The following is a 13138-nucleotide window of genomic DNA, read 5'->3' as shown; positions in this document are numbered from 1 at the left end:
ACTCTGACGTTATTTAAGTTGCCTCTGGTTCCAGAAAAAGCTGTTTCAGTTAACTCAATTTTGTAAGCTTGCCTGAAGTCATATCCTTTAAAAGCATTTACAGAATCAAGGTCTAAATATGAAGCTTAAGAACACTGCAGAAGTAACATCTACTACGTTTTCATCATAAACTCTATAGAAATATTTCTACAGAATCAAACTTCACAATATTTTTGTTTAAAATATAGTTACTTATTAGAACTAAACCAAACATCTTACTATTGTATTGAATTTAAAATCAGGATATTTACAAAGTTTTAAATATTTGATTTAGCAAATGAACATTGACAGCACTATGCTGGGTCTTTACAGTATGACTGGCTTTTTCTTTATTATATTGCTGAATATTTTCTTATGGCAGTCTGGTCAAAAAGAGCAAGGAATTTGTCTTGTGGTTAGACACCAAGCAGAGGACAGAAAAACCAAAACTTTTTCACTGCTTTGCTACTCACTTCCATTACTTACAGCAAATCTCATTCATAAAACACGCAATAAAATAACTGTCTTCTCTAGTGCAAGTTTTGTTAATACATAGGCAAAAATATAGTTTCAGATGTGCTTAGACATAACAAGAGAGATTACATACATAGGGAAATGTAAGTGCAAAATTTAAATTTAACTTGAAAAAGAATTTGTTTTTCATTGCCACCTGTCTATGATCAACACTATGAATTTACGTTTTACAAAGACAGCAGTTTCTTTTCTACATGCTACCTGAAAACATCCATTTTTTATATATATTTAATATGCAAAATCCATTAATATTTCTGTGATTTTTTTTTAAAAACATACTGCATGAGGACCACTTGTTTTACCTGTATATCAGTGTCTAACTGTCTTATAGACCAGTAAATAAATCTAATCACAGGCATGTGCAGTTTAGGATTCACATAGGGCATCCACTTGAGTTGCTCAGCAGCTATAGGCAAAACCTGAAAAATTTACAAAAACAGAATTACATGCAGTATATGAACTATTCTATAAGCTACATGTAAGTGAAAAACAAACAAATTTCCTAACTTGGAGTGGAGTTTATCAGATTACATATGCAAATATTCTCTGAGCAGATCCAGTACAGCTAACAGAATTACATGCATACACAGGTTTTTAATTTTATGTAGGTTTACATGTGGGACTGGAGATACATGTGAGCTCAGTCTCAGTAAATCAAATCACAGTGCCTACAGATCTTTTATATAATGAATAAATACAACAAAGTGAATTTTCTGAACATGTCACCAATTTCTAAATCTTGGTATCACATGAAAAAACAATAGAGGTTGAAATTCAGCATAGTATCGCCTTTTGCTGGTGATGAATTTAAACTTTAGTATCTAAATAGGCATAAAAATATTGTAAATTTAACCCTTGATGTCCTTAAAATAATGTATCACACATAACAATGAAGAGAAGCTATCACCTCATAGAAGTTACTTGAAAAAAATGCTGAAGCTCTTAGGTTGAGACAAGACACCACACTTTTTATTAAAAATTATCTGTATGCTTTATAAATGACAAATTATCTATTATAACTCACTGCTGGAATGAATATTGACTTACTAACAATTATTTTGTTTTAATTACATGCTGACCTGTTATACTCTCAGAATCATTTAAAGCACAGCAAAATCTGAAAACATTAACACAAGCAAACAACCCAAATCCCTTTACCTTCATACACTTCTCCTGAGTACAGGGGTTCTTTGAGCTCTGGGTAACCCTAGGTTTATGACTGTCCTCTCTTTCTTCTTGAGTTTTTATTTTGCTAAGATGCTGGTCAGAGATCCAATCCATCAGATAAGTTAAGAGCTCATAGACTTGTGAATTCAATGGTAGCTGTAATATATTCACATCTTCAGATATTTCAGCTTTCAATTTAATGCTTTTTCTAAGCTAAAACAGTAACAGACTGAAATACATGACAGCACATTAGTATGAAATATTATGCATAATAGAAAGGATGAGAATTTTATGCCTGATAAAATCTGAGAGGTGAGTTACTACAGTGTGAGCTTGTGGAAAATGTATTCAAGCACCCAGTGATCTTGAACAGGCCATGTGTGCTCTGCTGGGCCTTGTACCTAGGGTCTGAGAAGCCTGTATAGTAAGAATGCATTAGCATGCATAAGAATGCATAAGAATGCATAGGAATGTAACTTACAGTATCTCTGGGAAAGGTAAACTGTATGCAGATCAAAGGTTGGAAGGTGGCAGTCCTGAGTGCAAGACCCCTGTACATCAAGGAGTCAGAGACCACAGCACAGTTAACTTGAGCAGGTGCAGTCTGTGCTGTGCTGCACAGACCAACCAGCTGCACAGTTAATCCTGTGCTTGACTGCAGGATAAACTCAGGCACCTCCCTCTTGGTACTGCTGATCCTGTCTGGCCTTGGCATTGTCTTAAAGGGCAACAAGTCCCTCTCCCATGAACGTCCTTCATGAACAGAGTTGTTTTCTTCCAAGAAAATTAGACATATGTTGAGTGGCCAAAAAGGAAGGCCATCTTTCAACAGACAGACTCTGCTCAGCCTGCCCTGGGAAAAGTCCACCAGGGCTCCATTTGATGCTGCACAAACACAATGTTCCCGTCATCTTACAGGACACAGGATTTACTCACTCTCTACATTCCTCCTCTTATTCTATCTTATTTTAATAGCCATTTAATTAAGCCATTTGTTGTCAGTCTTTCTTACAAAGACCCAGAAGGAACTTTGCAGTGTTTCTTTCTCTTTCTCTCACACCTCACTCCCTAGTGCAAAACAAACACCTATTGTGATGATTTCTGGGTGTGAAAAATGTATACCCATAATATATTTTGTACTTGGTCAAATGGTGGTAAAACAGTTTGGAAAAAATATTAATACAGATTCACTACACTTTGTAATTCTGAACAATTTAAATACAGGAGAAAACAAGTCTTTAAAGTCCTTCACATGGGGAAATTCTTATTTCAATACACTAGACCTACTTTGTTTATTTCATGCAATCCACTTCTGATAAATTTAACTGGGTAACTAGTATTGTTTAAAAAAAGAACAAAGACTTAATGGAACTCTAATCTTGGCTCTACTACACTGCAATAAAATACTCTACAAAAGAAATCCAGAGATACCTGAAGACAGGCTGCATGAATACTTCCCTAATGACCTCAAAACTTTTCTTCTATCTACCTTCAGATAACTCTTCTCCTCTTCACTCAGAACTGTAACTACTCATATTATTTGTATTTCATGTGCAACCAAAGTATGCTAAAACCTATATAAAGAGAATTTGTTTGCTATATACAGACAACACAGTTTTAAGGCATTCATTGTAGATCATTTAGATAGGGTGTTATGAGTACTTCTCAATTCACAGTTTACCTCTAGCTGAAAGAAAAATAGCATAACCAGCTGGGAGATGTTGGCAGAGTAATACCATAAATGGAACTACATGGAGACAGAAGGAATTTCATTAAGTTATGTAAGAAGGTTTTTTTAAGGAAAAAAGGCGATTGTTTTGGAACTGTGAATGAACACTGCATTTAATCTCAGTCTTTCACTAAAGATTATTTCTCAAAAAATTCTTACCACAGTAGTTCTTGATGTTGCCATCACTTTCTCCTGTTTCACAGGTTTGCCTTCCTTCATCACTTGACACAAATCATTAGATTTCGGTACCTTTGAAAATTCATGCTTCCTCTAAACAAAATATAACAATTAATTATATTTCACTGGTTACCTATAAAAGCAGGTACATGTAAGAAGAAACCTTACTTGTAGATTTTCTAAACGAGCTTTTGCTTTTTGTGCTTGACCTTCCAACTTCTTGTTCAACTCAGTTACATCACTTAACTGAAAGAAGCAGAAAATATTAAACTGTAAATTCAAAACTCACATCTTGTCTTAATTATCACACTGAAGTAACTTCATGTTGTTGAGCAGCTAAATTATTTAAGGTTTTTCTTATTAGCATGAAAAGCGATAGAAACAAAATCATCATCCATTTCCCACAACAAATTACAGAATCGTAGACTGGGTGAGATTTGAGAGCACCTCTGGAAGACATCTGGTCCAACTCCCAGCTCAAGCTGGGCCAGAAAGAACTGGCTGTTGTGTCCAGACAGCTTTTGAAGAGTTCCAAGGTGTTAGACTCTTATCACCTCTGTGGGCAATATGTTCCAGGATAAGTAAGACAGCAGCAGTATCTCTGTTAACCGGCAGCCCAACCTTTCAGAGTGCAGGGGCAGAATAAGCATTACAGTGACACTCTAGATATACAGGCACTTCACATTTGATTACTTTTCATGAAGAAGTGACAAAAATGCACAGATTCAAGAATGTTATCGCAACCTTGTTAATGGGGAAGGCAGTTAATGACCATGCTAAAAAAACAGTCTGCTCGGTGAGAAAAGATCAGGTAAACTGCCACATCTATTTAAATTTTAAAAACCCCATGCTTTATCCATACAACAATAAACAGCATGATCATCACAGAAGTCCTCAATTTGCAGAGACATACAAAGATTTTATAGTGAGAGGAAATAATGAGACAGATGGATTGCATCAGATCTACCAACATCCTAGGAGTTAGGTCTGACTTTCTTAAGAGAAAGAATAAGGCTCTGCTGTAGATTTTTATTGTATTCAGATTATCAGAACATTAATTAGGTCAGTGAATAAACAATGCTCAAATAATTTATATATTTTGTGTATCACCATTTTAGATCAGGCTTAATAGTCAAGAGAGACAAATTCCTACTCTATGCATTACTATGAAACACACCATTCTAGTTTACAAATTGAGAAAATACTGCCTTCGTTAAAATTTGCAAAAATAACTGAAAATACTGATCAAACATGAAGTTAGAAATAAACATTCTACTTTTTACTTAATAGAATCATCATAGCAATTTGGCACAACAAATCTACACAGGGTAGATTCCATTATGCCACAAAATACCTTCTCTCTATTCATTCTCAATGGATTTCCCTTCCTAACAATTAGCTGTTGCTAGTGAATCAATAGAATAAATCCTACTTCTTTTTTGTATTGTAAAAGGTCAGAAAGTCTAAATTTCAAGTACTAGAAACAGGTGAGAAAGATACTTTCAGTTATTCATACAATTCTTGTCTTAGAGAAACAAAAAGTCAGCAATTTTGCCAACTCAAGCTGCTCAAATATTTAAAATTGTTGACTGTAACTTGTAGAATTACTTATGACAGGAAATAATAAAGTTTACCTGCTTTCTTAAAGAGTCATTCACATCCCTCAAGCTGTCAAATGATGACTTCAGCCTCCTATTTTCTTTAGTTATTTCTCTCAAGGCTTCTGTCAGCTGCTTAACTTCAGCCTCATGTTGCTGCAGAATATCAAATTTAAGAACATGTTTTAAAAGAGACTATTCTAAAAACAGTAAGTTCCACTTAAGTGTTAAAAGAGTTGGACAAACTTTCTCATATGAAGTTCTTAATGTCCAAATTTGCATGTTCAGTCAGCAGTGAGAAAAACAAGCTCTGTACTGCCTATTAAGAAAGATCTATACAGAAACTGAGAGCAACATGTACAGCCTATTGCTCCTATTGCTGCCTATTCTACCCAGACCAACTAATATATGTATATTTCTCAAACTATTCAGATATGGGGTGCATTTGTGAACCAAAATCAATGACAAAGCTTTTACCTACAGCTTACTCTTCCAAATATTTACAAAAAAAGTTGTGACTGTGTTTTGGGGTTTCAACTCGTGTTTCTGGCTTTGCTTACTCTGAATCATACAGAGTGAGAAACTAATCCTATGCCTTGTAGAGACTGGGGATCTGGTTTACAACACAAGCATATGAATTATTACAACCTGCATATCCACTGCCATTCATCTCTTATCCCTGAAATTTGTTTTCTATTTAATCTTCTCTGGACTTTAGATTTAAGTACCTCAGATTTGGTAAAATAGCAAGATTTTATTTTACTGAAGATATTCCAGCTTTCATTTTTCCCCTTCCATAAATTCACTCTTCTTCACTACTCTTTCTTTCCACACCCCCAAAGTTAGGTCGGTCTTCCTCTGAACTTTTTGAGTCTTTGTTTTCTAGTACTCTCTGCAACAGGTGCTATGTCATAAGATCTCAATGTGTCATAAAGCATTCCCAAGGAAATCCACTGCAACTACAGCTAATGCAAAGACACTCAATTAACTTACACACAATTACATATAGACCACATTTTTTTCTCTAATATTGGTCACATAGCTTTCACTATTTTACAAAAAAAATTACCTCCTTTCTCTAACTTGTATCAGTACAATGTACTACACATCAGACAAGTAAATGCACCATTCTGAAACAGAAGTCATACAAAAACTCTAGCAATATTGCTCAGTACTTTTTATTTAAATCTTTCCTTTGGGGATTTCATGGGCTTCAAAGAAATAAGCAGGATTTCCAGCAAACATGTGATGGCTTAAAATAACTACAAATGAGTTAAAGAGCATATAGAGCAATATCTATCATTAAATATACTATTTCACCTCTTTTATAGCTGCAATTTTTGTGTGAACTTCTTCCTCAACACCTCTTATTTTAGCCAAAGCTGCTTCATGTTGAAAAAACAATGCTTCTTGTTCTGTTAGACAACGCTCTCGTTTCTGCAGCTGCAGAGCATACTCCTGCTGCGCTGAACTTTCTCTCTGTATCAAGAAGAAAAACCCATGTGAAGTTTTCCCAAATTATGCTGAATTTAAAATTTTGTCCTAGAGATACGTTTAGCTCTATATGAAATTATAGTTACCCAAGAGCTTACTAATACAAAGTATCCTGACAGACAGCTCTGTTCAGTTTTCTCCCACATTAGCCCAGAAGACCTCCATGTGCATTGGAATGGCTCAGCCTCCCAAAGTGTAAAATTCAACTCTACATTGTTGGTCTAGAATATTAAACTTTGGCTTTTGCTTCCAAAATATTTGGATAATGGTATTAACTGTAAGACAGAACAGAATCTGATGTGACTATCTGTGTTGAACTTCAGATTAATTGTATTGTTTCTTCAACTAGTGATAAGCATTCCTGAAAAACCAGTGAAGAAAAAAGATATAAAATTATTTTTATCTCATGTGTTGCAAAAGACAATTATGACAGGGAATCCAGCAGAAGCTTAAGAACTATTACAGAGTAAAACCATATAGGAGACTCTTCTATTAGTAGCCTAAACCTGCTGGGGATGAACTGGTGGGATGAATAGAGAGATTTTGGAGGAAGCTATGGAGGCAAGCGCTTTGGAATGCCTAGAGACAAGAGAACAGTTTCAGATGTTCTCAAGAGAAGCAATGCTGCTGAGTGCTTCCCTCTACACATACAATGTCTTACAAGACAGTCTTGGATGTAGAAACACTGTGTTCCAACTCCCTCAAGCTGAATCTGCCCACCTATACATCTACCTGGTCTACCCAAAATTCAAGTCAAAGCATCATTACTGAATCACTGAATTAATCTAGAGGAAGAGGCAGATGAAGACACAGATTTAGTATATAAGTAACTGTGATTAATATAAAGTCATAGCAAAAAATATTAGTCTTAATGTATAAGTAAGTTTTACTATATAAGTAATTTCAAATTTCTTTCTCAGAAGTGAGAATATTCACAGCATCATCCAACAAAAATTTGAAGGTGATTCCAGTTCTTACCTGGAGCTTCTGATGTATGGCAAATAATTCATTGTAAATTTGATTGATGTGAGGTGGTATTAAACCTTGCCTATTGCATGCCTGAGCACCAGTTCCATGCACAATTTTCTTTAACAAACCATGGTTGATAATTTGGTCTGTATTTTCTTGAGTATTTGCAGACAAATGAGATGGTAGAGTGAGGCCTGTCAGCATGAAAAAAATGCATTTTACATTAAAAAATCACTCATAGCTAAATATTGATATGATAGTTGTGTAAAACCAGCAAAACCATGTTCTAGAATTTCAGAGTTACAAGTATAGAGCAAGACAAAGCAAGTATCAAAATGTGAAAGTAATCCAAAGAATTACAGAGATTTGATCAAAGTTCTTATTCCATTATTTATTCAAACTGATCAAGAATCAACAGTTTTATAAGTAAAACACTCCACTGCAATATAGAAATCCCAGAGATATCTGTATGGAATCTATGCACAGACTGAATCATGTCACCAAAATCTCCTATTATTTTTGTAAGGGCTTCAGGCAAGTGATTTGCTGCTGATTAGACCTTAGGGTGACATGTAAGAAAACAAGACAAGACTTAAGAAACTACTGGATGCCACATGAGAAAATAATGCTAGTATTGCTTCAAGTATGTCTGAAACTCATAAAGTAATTGTAAAGAAAGCACTCAAGTGAAAGATAAAGTCCGCACATTAAACTACATTTTAGGTGACTAATGTATTTCTGAATTGAACAGAAATACATTTACTGGGAAGTTTTTTAAGTTACATGTTATACTTCACAGAGAGCTGTAAGAATGTAAAAACTTAAGTCTTTATTACCTGTTCCTGTGTATATAGCTGTATTTTGAATTGCATCAATTTCAGAGCAAATAATGCTGTTTTCTTCTGTGTCTAGACCACTTGAGCCACAAAAATAATCTTGCTCATCGTCAAAACTAAAAGTACAAAAGAACACTAACTTTAAATTACTCAATTCCTTTCTAACATGATACATAACAGAGACTGAAACAAGGCTGTATAGAAAAGCAAACATTGCTTAATGTAAGACTTTGATATTTTACTGATAACAAATAGCAGAGTTAAATCATTTGGATGAAAGGCATTATTACTCAGAAATCTCAGCCACAGAAATTACATGTTGCTGACTTAAAGGCTGTTAAAATAACTAGGCTTTTCACGCTGTAAGCACATGTAAATAACAGGTAAAACCAACACTCTTCTCTCACCACAAACCACCAAATTCCTGGAGAACTAAAAATACATTCCCTCTTTTAAAATTATATTTTCTTGTTTGGTGTAAAATAGCCCTTAAAAGAGATTTCTCGGCATTTGGAATTGAATTATCTTTAAATAAACATAAATCTGTTTATCATTCCTATTTCATTCCTCCTAGTTAATTTTTTCATCACCTAGTTAAGTTTATGTCATTCCTGTATCCCCTTAGCAATTCCAAAATACACAGATTAGATTAGAAAGTGAAACAATATTCCTCATCAAAATCAACATCCTCATTATCGCATAAATTAGCTACAAACAGTTCTTTACTTAACAAGAAACTTAAAACGTTTGCACAGTCCAAATACATCTGTAATATTTGAAGTTTTATGAGAAAAAAAAATAAAGGAGAAATAAAAACACATCCTACCAATCCCAGTTTTTCAAACTTTTCTGGAAATCACTAGATCTGATGCTCTTCTCTCTTCCAGTTTCAGTAAGTTCTGACTCTAAAGAACAATTTGATAAAGAAATAGTTATATTTTTCAGTGAGCTGTCAGTGTCATCTGAAATATATAAAATTGCAACAATTTTATTTCCCTTTTGAGAAGCTGACATGTAGTCCACGTAGGTTTAAAAACCAAAACCACCACCGATGCAGCCTGACAAATTATCAACTTAATTATAACATCTTAAGCCATAGTAAGAATTATTTAGCTTTAATTATTTAGCTTATTGTTTTTCTTCCTTAAATTTTACAGCTTGTCTACCTACAGAAATTTTTCTGTAACGGAAGTCTTACACATAGATTGTTTCAGCCTGCTGTCTCCTTGCACCCATTTCTGAAAGAGACCAAATGCATTCTAAATATTAAACATTAATGCATCTTTAAATTAAAGCTAAATACATGCATTATGAAGTAGACTGCTACCAACTAATTCAAGCAGGACTTAAAGACAAACAGGCTGTGAACCATTGTTCCCAAACATCCTTTGTGCTCTTTACTCGTTAACATTCCCAGGCTGGCTCCCAGGTATCACAGCCCCCTGATCAAGATTACCTATTTAAAATGAGAAAATACAAAACTAAATAAATTCAGAAACAATACAGGTTTAGTGTATGTTTTCCCTGTAAAAGATATCAAAGCACCATTGCTTTGTATTACCTTTGTAAACTAGGGAGCTTCTGCTTTTATATTTGGTATGCAACGCTCCTGAGAGGCAATCCTACAAGAAAGCAAAAAACCATTGCACTCTAGTCAGAATTTTCATGGGAAAAGTACATCACAACTTACTGGTTTAATGGTTAAACTGTCACACTTTATGACAGAATTCTTACTACAAACTACTGGCTTTGAAAAGAGAGGGTTTTTTTTAAATACATAAATGTAAATGGTCCTCATGTTAACATAAAGAGGCAAATATATTCTCTACAGTCTAATAACAAAACAGTAGAGGTACTCTATATTACATTATTTAAGAAACTATAAAGCACTATGATGACAGTAACATAAAGTCATGAAAGTAGATACGTAATCATAGAAACAGTGCCATCTATGTTGTATGGTGTTTGTGTACCCTATGTTATTTCTGTAATCATTTGCTCTTGTACCCCCTATTTTCCCAATGTTCTTACCCTTAACTGCCCCTTTCCCTAGATGTTAATCCACTCCTCCTACCTTGGAGTCAATCAGCAGAAAACTGCTGAATCATTCTCCTGTCCCCACCTGGTGCCTTGTCCATCACTCAACTCCCCATCCCACCCATCTAGAACCTTCCACTAAGGGCATCGAATGATTGGCCGAGGGCCAGGGATCCCTCCTCCCTGCCTACCCCATTGGAGAGGGTATCCTTCTATCTCCCCGGTTTCCATGCCCCTAAAATCCCTCATTGGTCGTGGGATGATCCCCTCCCTTGTCTCCTCCCTGGTTTATAAATTGTTGCGCCCTGGTCCTTGGGGCTCTCATGCGGTTGCTCCTCTAAGGTTGTCCTCATGAGCATTCAATAAACCTTGGACTTCGCCCCAGAGGAGAGTCAGCCTGTTCTCTTCCACAGCAGTCGCCAGCCTCCCATCCAGCCAGGGCTTACTGGTGAGCGCTTGGCCCTGAGACGCTCTCCACATCCTGCACGAACACAGGAGTGTCCCCCACTGCCAGCCGTGTCATTGCTGGCCGGGCTAACACAAGTGCACATTGAGTGGACACGATGGTGCATCTACCTTCGTATCTAGGCTTTTCATGCCAAAGTTTCCTGGTCTACTTTTTCTTACTAATTTATAAGTACATACTAAAAAAATGAATGACAGAAATTTTAGGCTACAACCAAAATCAGTTAAATGCACATTACAAAACATCAGACTCAAGGAAGCTCTCACGATTGTACTTGTTTCACTGCATCTCTCTGCTATGCTCTAGATCAAGTGATCAACTGCTGTATTTTCCTGCCCTTGAATGACTTCTTTTCAATGAAATAACAAAGCACAGAAACACATATAACATTTCTTCCTTGCAAGCATTAATGTCTCAGTACAAGTATTTTTAAAATTAGTTTTTAAAATTACTTTCCTTTAAAGTACAGTTCTGTAATTCAAAAGAGAATATTCCTCAAGAAAAACTCCCCAGAGAATCTGGGACACCATCAAATGCTACTCAAGTTGCAAATCCTTCTGCAAGAACTAAGGTCACATACAGCCTGATTTTAGCTCAAGATCTTCATATCGCATTTGAGATGGCTCCTGATACTAAAAGAAAAAAAGGCTGAGTTTTGTATCATTGATGATTCCCAGGACTACCTCAATATCCCAATCTAACCACTTAACTCAATTTCAATCTCTACCAATCTTTGGTAGCTTGTGGGTATTTTCCCAACATATTACTTCCCCTTGCAGCATGTCTGAGCACTTAAGGCCTGTTATCCCCAGACACACTGGAGCATTTGACCCAGGGAATACAGATGGATGAAAACAACTGCAAAAATTTGTTTCATTGAAAGATAAGCAGAATTCAGGCAAAAGAAAGGTGCCTGGCCAGCAAGCACTCCTTCTACTAAGTATCAAAGGCTTTTGAAACACCACAGTGGTGGTGGTGGGGCGGGTCTTTGCTGCTGAATTTTTAGGCCGATCACTTTTGACTTGTCAGCACAAGTAATAAAAAGAAAGGAACCACAATACTGTTCCTTCATTCATCTGAGTGCAAAGAACCCAGCCTTCTCTGTGTAAAATAACAATTGCCATACTTTGGCAAGGGACTGAGACCCATCATAATTAACTGTCTGGTCATTGCAGCAATCTCTAATGAACCATGGGTTTGACCCCTGATTGACTAGATATGGAACAATTTCCTGCTCTCTCAACAGAGCTAATCACTAAGCTTTACAAAAAAAAATCAGAAATACCCCTAATACATTCTAAGTAAGGCTGTCAATTACTGTGGAAAAAAAAAAAAAAAAAGAGAAAAAAGAAAAATGAGTTATCCTATTATATATATATTTCATACAAGCTTAATATACGTCTAGGAGGATTCACATATTTTCTCACTCAACGAGCAGGCACCAGGTCTTAGGCAAAACCTGTATGCTAAACTGTGTCTCGGTACCACGTAGAATCTGGAATTACAATTTCCAGGGAAATTTCTTCCTCAGACAAAGACGACTCTTCAGCACTTCAACTCTAAGGCAATCGGAGTGCGGGGTAAGATATAGGAGTAGCATGAGCAGGTAACCTTACCAAGTGTGTTTAAACCCCACTTTTGTCTCGCACTGCCCGGGTACGCAGCAGTACGGCACTCACAATGAACCCCGAGGCAGCGCTCAGGCCCCCACCCTCCATCTCCCCAGACACTCCAGGGCCGCGGCGAGGAGGCAATGGCTTGTCTGTGCCTCCTCCGCCCCGCAGGCCGCCCGCCCCGGCCCGTCTCACCCCCGCCGGCCCCCGCCGCTGCAGCGCCGGGGCGGAGCGGCCGCGGCCGGGCCCCGCGCCCGCCATGGCGGCACCGCCGCGCTCGAACCAACCGCCGCCAGCCGCGCAGGCGCACTCGGGCCGCGGGCAGGGGGAGCCGCCGCCGCTCGGGCCTGGCGGGGCGGGCACACAACATCAACATCATCATCATCTTCATCACCAGCACACACACCGCACTTCTCCAACCCATGGCCGAACGGCACTCTGCCAACTGGATCACGCAGTGCCACCTCCTTAAACACCTCCAGCGACAGTGATTCCAGCAC

At 37.1% G+C, this 13138-nt stretch overlaps 1 protein-coding gene across 2 annotated transcripts in view; it reads right to left on the bottom strand.

Annotated features, from left to right (window-relative positions):
* Positions 1-12973, bottom strand: part of CCDC138 (coiled-coil domain containing 138) — a 31745-nt gene extending 18772 nt beyond the window's left edge. Inside the window, exons 1-11 of one of the 2 annotated variants that reach the window (XM_072933117.1) lie at positions 12834-12973; positions 10084-10144; positions 9349-9427; positions 8523-8638; positions 7696-7880; positions 6544-6702; positions 5260-5379; positions 3794-3871; positions 3608-3718; positions 1711-1875; positions 855-971 (exon numbers count right to left, since the gene is read on the bottom strand). In XM_072933117.1, coding sequence (XP_072789218.1) covers positions 855-971; positions 1711-1875; positions 3608-3718; positions 3794-3871; positions 5260-5379; positions 6544-6702; positions 7696-7880; positions 8523-8638; positions 9349-9427; positions 10084-10144; positions 12834-12899 — 1257 coding nt within the window. In that variant the 5' untranslated portion in view covers positions 12900-12973. Of the gene's footprint in view, positions 1-854; positions 972-1710; positions 1876-3607; positions 3719-3788; positions 3872-5259; positions 5380-6543; positions 6703-7695; positions 7881-8522; positions 8639-9348; positions 9428-10083; positions 10145-12833 lie in introns of those variants that run through there. The other variant, XM_072933122.1, reaches the window with a different exon arrangement.
* Between the last annotated feature and the right edge of the window lie 165 nt (positions 12974-13138).

The sequence above is a fragment of the Taeniopygia guttata genome, chromosome 1 (genome assembly GCF_048771995.1).
Source record: "Taeniopygia guttata chromosome 1, bTaeGut7.mat, whole genome shotgun sequence".
Classification (NCBI taxonomy): Eukaryota; Metazoa; Chordata; class Aves; order Passeriformes; family Estrildidae; genus Taeniopygia; species Taeniopygia guttata.
This window is presented reverse-complemented; position numbering and strand designations above follow the sequence as displayed.